General features: G+C 38.2%; 1 protein-coding gene across 4 annotated transcripts in view; it reads left to right on the forward strand.

The window, feature by feature from the left end:
- dennd2b (DENN domain containing 2B) overlaps positions 1 to 14,337 on the forward strand; it is a 60,757-nt gene that overhangs the window by 34,786 nt on the left and 11,634 nt on the right. For all 4 annotated transcript variants that reach the window (XM_079605225.1, XM_079605227.1, XM_079605224.1 and 1 more), the window contains 10 exons: positions 4,443 to 4,582; positions 4,846 to 5,061; positions 7,262 to 7,358; positions 7,463 to 7,507; positions 8,085 to 8,269; positions 9,464 to 9,573; positions 10,129 to 10,198; positions 12,359 to 12,436; positions 12,958 to 13,098; positions 13,389 to 13,537. In XM_079605225.1, the coding sequence (XP_079461351.1) occupies positions 4,443 to 4,582; positions 4,846 to 5,061; positions 7,262 to 7,358; positions 7,463 to 7,507; positions 8,085 to 8,269; positions 9,464 to 9,573; positions 10,129 to 10,198; positions 12,359 to 12,436; positions 12,958 to 13,098; positions 13,389 to 13,537 (1,231 nt within the window). The remainder of the gene's footprint in view (positions 1 to 4,442; positions 4,583 to 4,845; positions 5,062 to 7,261; positions 7,359 to 7,462; positions 7,508 to 8,084; positions 8,270 to 9,463; positions 9,574 to 10,128; positions 10,199 to 12,358; positions 12,437 to 12,957; positions 13,099 to 13,388; positions 13,538 to 14,337) is intronic.

The following is a 14,337-nucleotide window of genomic DNA, read 5'->3' on the forward strand; positions in this document are numbered from 1 at the left end:
ACCTTCCTTTTAGGTTTAACTTTTGGCCATTTTGGCACAGAGCCTGTCTGGTCTGGTGGCAGTTATGACATATCCCCCATATGCAATGCACATTAGTATTGTGATAATGGATTGGCCAAATATCTCCAGATGGCCAGGTCATATTACATTTACAAAGAGATAAATCTTTTGTAGGGAAACATATTTATGTCACAATGATTTACAGTCCCCAACAAAGGCTACTTTCTTCCATTAGGCCTTAAGGCCCCAATATACTCATGGCAAAGTTCTTTTTTGTTCTTCACCTAGGGGTAAAAAGAAGTTCGAAATATCTTTTAGGTTGTATACTGTTAGTGAACATCCCAAAGTCGCCAATGCTACTGAGGGCGCGTTAAGATGAATATGTAAATATGTACTCCGTGTTTTCCTCCCTAACAAAATAAAGACAATAAAAACTACAGTGGCATTAAAATAGCAGTTAGGGAAGCATCTGATTCTCGTGATGTGCATATGTTTGAACAAGCTTTGCAATACGCCACTTCAGTCAAGTCAATTTTAATTACAGTATATACAACTTTAAAAAAATATATGGCTTTAAAGCAAGCAGCTTTACAGTATATATATATATATATATATATATATATATATATATATATATATATATATATATATATAAATTTCAGTGTCGCTTTTAATTCAAATTAATAAACGCTCTACCGCACACATTTTTTTTAGAATGGCTTAACTTGAAGTGCTGTAAAAAAATATATATTTTGTTTACGGTAAATATTGTTTTAGGGTACTTCATGATATGTCGCCATATGGCAACAACATACAATAGTGGAATTTTTTGGGAAAGAAATTGTCCACAATCAACAACCTGATCAAATCTATGGGAAGAAGATGTGTTGAACTGAGTGAGGAAAATTGTGGTCACACCAGATACTGACTGGTTTTCGCTCCCCCGTTTTCACTTGTGTCTGACTGGAGAAAATTTCCATGTCAAAGAAGGCGGGAATCTCAGAGCACACCTACATATTATGCAAACACCACTGACCAATTGTAGTCAAAGGTGTTTATCAGGCAGAGCAAACTTGTCTGTAAAGTTCGCTCTGGCAAGCTGTTTCAAACTCCCGAAATTAACTACAAACTAACCTTGTTTTAGCCTGATTTTGTTCGAAATTACATCACACCAGTTTGTTTGTGAATTTGTAAATTGGGGCCTTTACTAGGGGTGTAACGGTACATGTATTAGAACCGTATGGTGCAGTGCGGTCGTCACGGTTCAGTGCATTCAGTCGCATGACAAATACATTCCGTCACAGGCGATCCACACTCCAATCCAGAAGGGCGCGCAGAAGAAGAGACAATTGCTCGATATGTTTACGTCTCAACCAGTGTTTCAACTGCGGAAAGATATCAATAAAACAGCTTGAGAACAATATCTCACAGCATTACATTTACCTCAGGCATTAAGTGTCGACAGCAGGTTAGTTCGCTAGAGACTAACTATTAATTATATTTACTTTACCTGTTAGTAATGTCTTGATTATTGTATGTTTAAATAATTTTGTCATGAAAACAAGTTAAATGATTACCGGTATATTCAAAAAATTCATATGAGTAGAATATTTACTTTATAATTAGATTTAGAAGTTACAAAACCTGCCTTATGCCAATTTACAGTACATGTTTTTTATTTGAGTGTTAATTATTATATCTAAAAATAACTTCAATACCGGTACGTATCGAACCGTCATGTTTGTGTACCGTTACACCCCTAGCCTTTACTGAGGGTCTTATAAGTAGCCATATTGCTGTGTGTGATTGTTTTTGAATAGACTATCTTTCATTCCTTTTTTTTGGGCTTTTCTTTCTGCTTGTTTACACGTCACAAAGCCATTTCATGTGATGGCCATTCCTCATTTCACATGACTGCATGGAAGACCGCAGAATGGTCATAAAATGGTTGCGTCTGTTGCTTTTATTGGTAGTCTGATACTGACATTGTGTACTGCTCAGTAACTCATCAAGCACTCAACGTCCTTTCCTTTGAAAATCCTATTGTGTAAACAGAAGCACAGTATGTTTTGGTTAGGGGTGCCCGCTTTCTCTCTCCTTTTGTCTGTGTGTTTTGTGGAGCTCCTGTAAGTAGAGAAGTTGATTATACCCTCCTGTATGTGAGTGGTCAGGAAGGCATATCATTTCTCCAGCATGCTGTCATTACATCGCTTCGTTTGGGAGACTCACAGAGCACTCTGGGCAATATCTGGCCTGTCATTGTGCCTCTCAGCCTTAATGGCACTAGGGCAAATCTCAGCAGTTCATCGCATGAGGTCAGGCTGTAGTTTGTTGTTTGTATGCTAGTTATTTGCCTTCTCTCAAGCTAGAGCTTCACAAGAAGTTACACTATGATTATTATGCTCAAGTTCACTGAGTAGCACTTTTGACATGTCATGTATTTTTTTCTTGCGAAAGTGTTAATATGTACAGCATATTACAATATGGTTGCAGAAGGGATAATGTTTTCTTCTACAAGATCCAACATGAACTGAACAGATCTGATTGCTTTCTTCTGTAGAGCACCTGGAGCTGTATTACAGAAATGTCCTATATTAGCCTTAAGTTATACTCTACCAAGATCCAGGTTTCTTGCTGAAATCGGCATGATTACTACACAGATTAGATTAGGTGTTCTAGGATATTAATGTTATATGGCCACTGTTGTGTATCTAGTGGAGGGAAACAGGGCAGAAAGATGTGTTATATGCCAATGTGTTACAATAAGAAAAACAATAGAAAAGTAGGGCAATGTTTTGTTTGGGATGTGCACAACTGCTATTACATCATATTGAAACTGGCAGCATTCAGACCTTTTTTTACATTTCATTGTCTTGACAGCCAGAAATTGGTGACATGGAAAGAATAACCAATTAGAGGATTTCATTATATTGACCTGGCACAAATATATGCAATAATCAGATGTTATATATGAACAACACAGTTATTTTAAAGGGATGCAATTAATTATTTAATTAAATAAATAAATTAAATAAATTAATATAATATTAATTTAAAAACAAATTTGCTACTTTATTATATATTATTTAACAAAGTAGCAACATTTAAAGAAATTAATACATTTATTCAGCAAGGATGCATTAAGTTGATCAAAAGTTAGAGTAAAGACATTTACAATATTACAAAATATTTCTATTTCAAATACTGTTCTTTCTATTCATCAAAAATTCCTGGAATTTAGTAGCCTGGCTCCGCCCTCCTACGTACTTCCGCTCAATTTTAATTTTCCTTCAGTACTAGGTCTGGGATTGTGGTATATTCTTGGGTTTTCTCCGATAAATTTTTTGCAGGTCCAATCAGCGAACAGAGGGAGTGGCTGAGAACAATGACGTTGAGGTTGTGCGCTAGTTTGAGCCGTCATACGTCACGACCAAACGTTAGCGATTGGTTATGGCAGATCCAGAGTGACTCTGGGCAGATCCAATAGTTTTAAACTTCTACACAGTACCCGCCTTCAAGGAAGTTAACGCTTGTCAATGGAGAGAGGCCAGACTCTCTGAACAAATGAAATGTACGAGAGTCTGGTAGAACCAGACTAGGAATTTATCATGGTTTCCACAAAAATATTAAGCATCACAACTGTTGTGTTGAACTGTTTCAACATTGATAGTGTATACACACATTCATGTAATGGTAGTATGCTTCCACATTAGAGTTGAAACCTCTTGCAGACCCTATTCAGGTCACCCTGTCCTCGCCGCCCATCCGTCTGCCAAAGGTTCTTGAAGGGGAAAGCAACATTTTATTTATATCCTTAGGTGAGCAAGTGATCCACCCTTTTACATGAGAAAACATGCTATCAAAAAGAGAAATCATCCTCAACACATTTGGTCAAAGAAGCTGGATTCAAAATATTTATAATGTTTTTTTGTTGTTATGGAGTCAGACTAGGGTTCTGGACTGTCTGCATTCTCTTATCTTGACTCATCTCTGGCCCTTATTTCAGGAGACAGAGTGCTGTCCAAAGGCTTATGTCCAACAGAAACTGTTTTTGGAGACAATGCACTTGAGTTTCAAGCACGCCAGCAGTAAACCTCCATGAATAATCCTTTCCCACCACTCAATAGCTGCCCGTTGGGTGCCTCCGGCTCCTTCTTTTCATTATCATCATCCACCGCCTTCCATAACCTCTGCCCACCCTTTCCCTATCAGTTTGCCTCTTTCCCACTCACTCCTTAAGAAGACATGTTACCTCGCTACCTTTCAAGTTGGCTCTTGGGCAGCTGGTGTTTGGTTTTAGCCTGACTCTCTCTCTCTCTCTCTCTCTCTCTCTCTCTCTCTCTCTCTCTCTCTCTCTCTCTCTCTCTCTCTCTCTCTCTCTCTCTCTCTCTCTCTCGCTCTCTCTCTCTATCTCTCTCTCTCCTATGCTCTTCTACAAACAGAGAAAGAGAATCCATATGAGGATGTAGATCCATTGAGGAGATGTCTGGCCAGAAATTCCCGCCTGTTACCCGAGAGGTCTCGGGACTCACTCAACAGACTATGGACCTCCCAGGACAGGAAGTCCATTACATCTCCCCAGGTAGTTTCCTTGGCTGTGTAAGATAGTGATGATAGCACCTGCTTTTCAATATGATTTTTATTTAAGCTTTTATTTAAGATCAATGCAAATCAATTAATCCATTAATTCACCATATTATTAGTAATTTTAGTAATAATATGCTGCAACATAATGTACTGTATTTTATGCACGTTTTAAGTGCACAAATATCGAATTTACTATCTATATCCATTCCTTTTAGTTATGCTAAAAGTTTAATTTCTTATCAACTTCACTCTCACCAGCTGCCCTCTAAACCGAGTAGTCAGTCTCTGCGGCTGCCAGTTCCTGCTGACAGGAAGAGCCAGCGCCCATCCCGCTTGTCTAAGAGGCACAGCCATGATGACATGCTGCTGCTGCCTCAGCTGGGCATGCCTTCCTCCCCCTGTGGCCTATTAGATGACAGCCTGAACCCTGCCACCGATACCTTGGCCTCCCACAGGCAGAAACGAGTCCCCAAGGTAAACAATGAGGGTAGAATGGAGTGAAATGAGTGGCTAACCATTGCTAGTTTTTTTTATTTTAATAATTCATTATGCTTTCCTTTAGGCAGGGATTCCCAAATATTTGTGTCAGCCAAACCCCTCTGATATACAATATTTACTTGAAGTAACTGAGATTTTAAGTTAATATATTCATATATAACAATATATGCTTTTCATCGACTGAAGAACCACATTTTGGGAAACCCTGCTTTAAGGTGAATGGGAAATGGATTTCAAGATCCACATGCCTGGAATAAATAGGGAATGCACAGAGAAAAAGCAGTCTATGTAGCTGTCTTTGTATGGTGTGAATAGAGAGTATGCATTAATGTCACTTTCCTGCCGTAACACGCCCCCTCAGCTGGACTGATTGGCAAAAGAGCCTGATGCATGACTGGATTTAATAGGGGAACTGCAAAAATGCGAGTAAAACAAACAATTAGCAGTTTACACTAAAGGTTGGACTCGATATAGTGTTTCTTACAACTTACCAGTTGATCCAGTGATCCATGGATATTGACATGCAGCAAGGAATTGTGTTTCCTGGCATTCATATGTGCCTGATTTCCACGCCGGGGAAATAAATAAAGCAAAGTTGCCTGTGAACGCTTTATATAAATACAATATAGGTAGGTCTAAATCCGCGTGATCATTTTATGTCTATTTAAAAACATCCAATTATGCAGAATAAACGATGGTAAATATTAAATTGATGAGTTGTCAATACAATATATAACAATACAATATATAGGGTATGATTTTACCCCTAAATTTGTCGTATTGACACAAAATGATAACCGCAAATCCACCTTTTGCTGCCTGGAGTCCAGTTGTTTCTATGAATTGCAGTGATCCATTTGCTTCCCTGTTCTGTAGCTTTTTGTAGTTTATTTATAACTCAGATTTCTTGTCAAATCTTGTTGTACAGTCAATCGCAAAGCTCTTTCCTGTTTTAGATGTGTTTTGTGTGGGGGGTTTTCCGCGGCATTCACACTTAAAACCTGCTGCTGCTCAGTAACTGCAGTCACCCCAGCCGACGGTGACGTCACGTGCATACCCTCTATAGTAAAGGCTGATTTATACTTCTGCGTCGAACTCACGCCGTAGCTACACCGTAGGCTGTGTGTAGCGCGCGTACCCTCCGGCGTATCCTGACGTGCACCTCTCCAAAAATGTAACAACGCGTCAATTCTACGCGGACGCAAGCGCTGTGATTGGTCTGCTAGAACCCCTCCCTCGGGTTTCACATGCTCCCTCTGCATGTGTAATTGCGCGTCAACGCGGACAAAGACACAGAAGTATAAACGAAAACCAACGCGTTGCCTACAGCGTCATGACTCCGGCGTAGGTCCGACACAGAAGTATAAATCAGCCTTAACACCTGAAGGAATGCAAGACTATTAGCGTTACTATTATCCTGCTGGTACTAGCAAAAGACTAAAATAAATAGACTTATGCATTTTTATGTCAACACTATCAATGCCGAAATTAATCTGCTGCAGTCAGGTGGTACAAGTAAGAGCTCTGTAATTTGTTTACATTCATTATTATTGTATGTTATGTGCTTTGAGACATGAGGTAATTTAAGGCCTCTTTGCAGACTCTGCTGTGTGTATTCATGTGTTTTGGAGGTGGCTGAAGGGACGGTGGGATCTTATGCTTTCAAAGCTAGCTTGCTATTGCTAGCCTCTCCGAAATTGCCTACCCTACCTTTTAAGAGTTAAAGTTGGCTCATCAGAACTAGGTGCAACACACCCATCCGCCTTACAGCTACTTTTTCTGCTCCTGGGTTTTTTTGTAGGGAACCAAACTCAATTTTAATGCCCATAACCTTAATGTTTACATGCTGCAGAGTTTAAAAAGAAAAGCGAAAAACATAGACTATGTTTTTTTTTGCTCAAGCTTACATATCACTCTCAAGAAAAATGCCCTGAAGGACTGACATATTTAGTTTCACTGTTTTTCCCTTTCCAGACATTTTACAAGTTGCTATAGAGTGGTCCCAGTGGCTTTTAGGAGCTCATTGATAGCTAAAATCAATATATTTTCCATCTGGACACAGTAGCCTCTTAAAATATTATTTGCAAAACTTAATAACATTCCAGGGTAAATGTGTACATAAGGGGCAGCTTGAAAGTCTTTTTCAATTTGTTAAAATGCATTTTCTCCCTGTCAGGTGGTGCAAAGAATAAACTCTATCTACTGTACAAAAAGAGGCAAGAAGAGACTAAAGAAGCTTTCACTTTCAAACATAGAAACTGCGTCTCTAAGAGGTAAAGATTTTACAATGATGTAAGCTCTCAGAATGTGCTCCAGACCAAAAAAACATTGTCAGTTGACCCTTTGACATCAAACAAACTCTTTTCTCTGTTTGTAGATGACAACAGTGAGAGTGAAAGTGACTCCGATGACAGGTTCAAAGGTGAGGCATCAGCACATATGTCTGAGAAGGCAGTGTGTTTGAGTTGAGCGCTGCTCAGAGACTGTCCTTTGAGCAAATAACAGCACATCACATGACCCTGGGATTTTTCACAACTAAATGTCAAACCTGAGCAGTGTTATTTTACTTTATTTATATACTAATCTAGTTTTTTTTTATTCAAATTTTGAGTTGGCTTTTATTTTTAAAAAATTCTGTTTTCATTTTAATTTTAGTTGTAATTTTTTGTAACTTTATTTGCTTTTAATATTTGTATTAGTTTTTTTAAATATATATTTATAAAAAAATCTGCTTTATTTCAATTATCGAAAATTATTTGTATTAGTTTTAGTTTCAGTGAACAATAACAACACTGGACCTGAGATTTATATGAGAATGAGCTCCACACATGGTCTGTTGAGATTAGACATCTCGAAAAATTATCTGTTATTTAATGATAAATATGTAAGTGTGTTTTACATGTAAATCATATCGAAAATGACCATGTACACACAATATGCGAACACTGTTATTTCACAATGTATATACTGAGATATATCATGTGGATTTTTTTTCACAGCCCACACTCAGAGGTTACTGAAGCTGCAGTCTATGCTGCGAAGTGCACCCAGTTACAGGACGCTGGAGCTGCAGTTGATCGAGTGGCAGGAAAGGGAGCTCTTTGAGTACTTTGTGGTGGTCTCCCTGAAGAAAAAGCCCACCAAAAACTCATATACTCCAGAAGTCACATACCAGTTCCCCAAGGTGAATATTCTCTCTAAAAAAAAGGAGGCGATACTATGTTTGTTTAACATTTGCACAACATCTGAAAAAAATTATATTAGTTTCATTATTACTTTTATCAAAGAATCCTGAAAAAAGAAATGTATCAGTTTCCACAAAAAAATAAAGCAGCATAATAATAAGAAATGTTTCTTGAGCACCAAATCAGCATATTAGACTGAATTCTGAAGGATCATGTGACACTGAAGACTGGAGTAATGACTGCTTTGCCAACACATTAATAAATTAAATTTTAAAAGATATTCAGAAACACTTTACTTAAAGCCTTTATGTACTGTATGATGCATTATAAAGGTATTATGTACATTATAATGTTTCTATACATGTAGGCCTATATGTGTTACATATACAGTACATACCGGTATATATTTTCATAAATAATTGTAACCAAAGTTAAAATGCATTATAATATTTGCCGATTCCTTGGTACACCGGATATTGTGCTTTGCATCATGTGCTTTAATGTACTATACTTTCTAAAAGCATAACATAATTATTATAATGTATTATAGCTGTCGTTTTAATTATTCATGAGACCATAAAATGCATTATAAGGTGTATTACAAGGCTAAATTAATGCATTGGAAAAGTATTTCTAATGCATAAATGTTGCCTTGTAATACACCTTATAATGCATTATATAAAGGCTTTAAGAAAAGTGCTACCAGATATTCAAATATAAAGCAATTATTTAAATAGTTTTATTTAAATAACTTTTGAATGGTAGTTATGTATGCCATTAAATGGATCAGAGACAGTGTTGAAAATCCAGATGCTTTGAGCTCTTATCGTTGGGATGTATTGACAATAAGTGGCGTAAGCAGGAAATCGTTGCCATGGCAATCATGTTTAGTTACAGAGATAGGTTTTTAATTAGCTGAGATCTGCTTCAGGGATTGTGTTCTCTTGAGAGGCTGAAATATGTTGACATTCTGCCCAACGGAGGGTCAACCCCGTCATTGTGCTTTTAAACTTGAACAAAGGGCAGATGGTGGCATGGGTGGTGGTAGGAGCGAGGGATTGACCCCTTGTGGGGTGGGAAAATATTCTGTACATACTTGATATAGTAATGAAGGTCTGAAGGCATATTTTAAAGAGGCTGTGTAAATATATTAGATGGATTTCTTACCAGGTCTTTTCATCTAACCCTCACAGTTAGAGAGACTCACCAAGCAGATGAGGGAAGCTGAACAGAGACTCAAGGCTATCCCACAATTCTGCTTCCCAGATGCCAAAGACTGGAGCCCTGTGTCTGAATACAACAGGTATCACTGTTTCCTTGTATGTAGGGATACACTGATATTAAAATTCTGGCTGACACTGATGAGCTGTTACTTGCTATAATCACATTGATTGTGGTATGCAGTATGAAATATGGATAACTGTTAATGATGAGAAATGTTGGTATTACTGTAAGTTATTTCAAAAACACAAAGAAAATTTTCTTTTGGAGGGGGGGGGGGGGGGGGATTGGAATGGTTACATCCATCAAGAGATTTATTACACTACATTATGAACAACATTGTCCCACAATCAATTCATCGACTAAACTGAAACATTGCAATTTCAATTTAAACTACTCAAGTATTCACAGTCAAATACCCCAGGTCATAAACACTCAGTAATGTGAGTAAGTTCTTTGTTTTTTTGAAAACATCTCAGCTACCTGATAAAGTCTTCTAACCGCAGGATACGGCTCAAAGGCAAAGTGTTCAGTCTCAAGAGCATTTCTTCTCAAGTGGTTTTAAACACTTCTTCTTATCACCTGATCTACATGTGGGTTTTGGGGACTAATGGTGGCTGTCTTTGATTTGCTATAGTGAGACCTTCTCTTTTATGCTCACCGGAGAAGATGGCAGTAGACGCTTTGGGTATTGCAGACGGCTTCTGGTGAGTCTTTTTCTCATATTCTGAATGCCTTTCTTGCTCCTTTTGTTTTTGATAGTATAACCATACGTATATTGTATATTGCATTTAATGTATTTAAAGGCCAAGCATATGGATAGAGTTTTGGCCAGTCACTTAAGTGTTTTGTTTGCTCTTTTTTTGTGCTCAAAGAGAAATAGATTCTCGTAAACGTGTCTCCGTTTTAATGAGAGTTTCTCAGGAGATGAATGGAAATGCAAATCATCAAAAGATGTCATTGTACCGTAAGAATCGGTCATATATTTGTGTGCTTTGGAGTTTTGTGGTGATTATTGTTTTTGAATGTTGTGGTGAACTGCATGTTTCATGGTTTTATTTGTGAATGTGCAGTTAAGAATGTGCTGCTTTTTCTGTACATTATTGTTATGAGATATACATAAGTTTTGCATTAAAGTGCATGTTATTGGTTTTCTGTGGTCTGAGAATGTAATGTTAAAGCATTTCATACATCTAAACACGTGTTCTGGAAATAAAAGAAGATAAATGTGTAGTTGATATTCTCTAGTAGTTGTTAATAGTTTTAGCTGTTGCTTGTTCAGAACTTGCTTTTATAGATGTGACCTTGTGTTGTTCAGCTTTAGATTTTTTAGATTCGATTGGCTTCATTATTGGCTTAAGGGATTTCTTTAGCTTTTATTATTTCTCAGCTCGTCTTTTTGAGCATCTGAATGGAGAGAAGTGTTGACTGTGTTCCCTGCAGGGAGGAAGTCCAGGGGCTGGCATGAGGGCGGCATTCCTGAGGATTTGAACCCAGCTCTACATGCTTGAATTAATCATCCATTTGTAAAAAGTCAGCAGAGTAGAATTGCATACCTAATATGGACAAGAGGAATGGGATTCTTTGTGTCTGTGTGCTTTGAGAGACACTAACCTGGTTGGACTCCTAGAAAATAGCCAGACTTTCGATTGTTTAGTGAATTGCGTGTGACAACTCATTCGTTTTGTGGAACTGCACCTGTGCTGTGTTTACACTGGACATTCTGCATCCATTTTAGACTTGTACCATGCACTATTTCATGTGTTTAACTTCAGGTTATGAACTGAATACTAAAATAGAGTTCATAAAATTTTGAGTAGGATGATAATGTTTAAAGAGTTGATTCATTTAATGACTCCATCCACACGTTTTAAAGAAAAGCTGTAAAAAAAATCAATTAACAGCATGAAACTCTCATTTTAACTCCCTTAAATCTGTTTGATGTGGCTTTTAAGTTTTCAAGCTGCAATTTTGTGAACAGTAATATCTCTCTCTCTCTCTCTCTCTCTCTCTCTCTCTCTTTCTCTCTCTCGATTTTAGTGGTGCTTGCTGCTAAACCCACCATCACCATTGATCATACTTATCAAGTCACACATCCCACAACGTTTGTAATACTGACATTAATGGCACCTAAAATATGCGACATGTTGAGATGTCTGATATATATACTCCGTTGTTCAAAAGTTTGCGGTTAGCAAGTTGTTGAATAATGTGATCAACTTAAATTGAAAGACTTTCTATTCATTAAAGAGTCCTGAAAAAAATGTATCATGGTTTCCACAAAAAAATTAAGCAGCACAACTTTTTTCATCATTGATATTAACAATAATTATTTGAGCACCAAATTAGCATATTAGAATGATTTCTGATGGATCACATGACACTGAAGACTGGGTTAATGGATGTAGAAGCTTTGCAATCGCAAAATAATTATAAATTAAAAAAAAATAATTCACACCTCAAACTTTTGAATGGTAGTTTCCACTACAATAGGCAATAAAACACTCAAATTAATCCTATATACTTGTGTTGAAGGACCCAAGCCATATCTAGGAACCAGCATATCATTAAGGCTTGTGGGTTGGGCTCTCAGCCACCCAAAAAACCCTAGCAACTGCATAGCCTCAAAAAGTGATCTTCTAGCAATGCCCTGGCACCCATCCACAACACCCTAGTGTCATGGTGGTGACTTTTGCAGGTTCAAGCACCACCAAAATCTGGTTTCTTCTCAGATTCAGCTCTCACGGATATGATTTAGTACCATATACGTTTTGCTGAAATCACCTGGATGCTTTTCATGTGTTGTATACCAGTTACTTCATGTGATGATTTAATTGCTTTTGTAATCTTTTCCCCCGCACCTGCAGCCGAGTGGGAAAGGGCCTCGCCTTCCTGAAGTGTATTGTGTCATCAGTCGACTGGGCTGTTTCAACCTGTTTTCCAAGGTGAGCTCAGGCTTGTTCATAGACACACACACACCTCCACACTGTCTCTCTGGCTGTCAGACATGGGCACAGCTGAAGTGAGGCTTGTGTTGGCATTGAGGTACATCCAACTTAGTACAGTACATCTGTCTTTCTCCCTGGCCTATTAAACCACTGTTATTTCCTTCACTTCCACCTTCCACTCATGGGAAAGTGAGGTAGAAGTATAAAACTATTCTGTATCCAACCTTGGGTAATCATAATATTCAGTGGAAATCTGAACTGCATGTTTTCATCAATCTTGAAAAGAAAGAAAAAACGTATATGTAGCCGATGAAAACCATGACTTGCTAGTGACAGGTTAGAATTCCAGAGACTTCCACACACAAATCTGAAAGGAAAAAAGAAACAGACCACATGAAATCGATCAGTGTTGTTCTGTAGTGTATAAGTCTAATATATACGTCTGTAGTCTAGCGGTGTCAATGCCTATTAGCACTGGTGTGTTCTCCATCAACTTATTCAACTTTCATTTGTTACAGATCCTTGATGAAGTGGAGAGGAGGAGAGGGATCTCGGCTGCTTTGGTGTATCCCTTCATGAGGAGTGTGATGGAATCTCCTTTTCCAGCACCAGGCAAAACCATAAAAGTCAAAACCTTCCTGCCTGGAGCAGGAAATGAGGTTAGATCCTTCTCGCATATAATTTAGACTGCTTTGTTATCTCCTGTAGATTAGTACAAGTTTATTGAACACTTATTGAAGCAAATCTGAGATCTGAATCCTTAGTATAGACTACATGATATTAAAACTGACCCTATTTAGGGTTCAACAGTAAGGCCAGCAGTTTACATTTTTACTTTCCTTGCCAACAGACATTATTAGCCAATAGTAATTAGCCAATAGTTTTCTATTTCCATCTTAACAGCGTTTATATTGCTCCTTGTTTCAATGCAGTGTTTTATTTTCCACAGGTGATTGAGTTACGGAGACCCATGGACTCCAGACTAGAGCATGTGGACTTTGAAAGTCTGTTCAACTGCCTGAGTGTACGACAGGTGGTACGTGTTTTTGCCTCTCTGTTGCTGGAACGAAGGGTCATCTTTGTGGCTGACAAGCTGAGGTGAGAAACCCTTGTGTGTTAGCTCAAGTGTCTGAGTTATCATGTAACAGTGCAGCCTTTGAGCCAATGAATATGAACCGTCAAGAGTAGGCAGCATATCATCTCATGTAACACACTCTTCATTCCCATGAGAAAGTTCTTGCTTTTTCAGCCCAAACATGGTCAAACAGTCCTCCCAAATTGATCTGTGTTTCTAAGACAAGCTGACCACTGTGACAACAGCAGTCTGAGTGTGGCCTAACAGCAGATGTTCTCAATAACCTCTCTCTTCACTGATGTGCAGTGTCACTTCCAGTTTTCCGTCTGCTCATTCAGAGCCTGCAAAATAACATCTGCTACAAATAAAATCATTTTTATCTTTTTGGGTCATGGTTTTTCTCCTCCTGTTGGTGATTTTTTGTTGCTGTACTCTTTGTTTTTCAGACCTATTCCTTTCTCAGTTCTCAAGTTAGAAATTCAAGTTCAGTGTTCATCACAATATAAGAGGACAAAGTTTAGGAAAGCATCATTCCATATTTGTCAGTGACCACGGGGATTCTGAATGGAATACCAATCATAGTATCGGTCCGAATGTTCCAACCAAACTGTCTGGGCAGAAAATTGTTGTTTTCAGGCCCAGTACAGTTTTGTCTGTCAGTGTCCATCCAGTGTGAATGGCAAATAGCAGCCTTCCACTGCGGTTTTGGTTAAAGGGTGACCCAACGGCTGTTCCATGCAGGCCACTGCTAAATTCATCAGAGGAGGCATATTTGACTACACCCTCTAACACTGGGCTAATCTCCCAGGAGTCCCCGCTGATC

Source organism: Phoxinus phoxinus (assembly GCF_949152265.1).
Source record: "Phoxinus phoxinus genome assembly, chromosome: 2".
Lineage (NCBI taxonomy): Eukaryota > Metazoa > Chordata > Actinopteri > Cypriniformes > Leuciscidae > Phoxinus > Phoxinus phoxinus.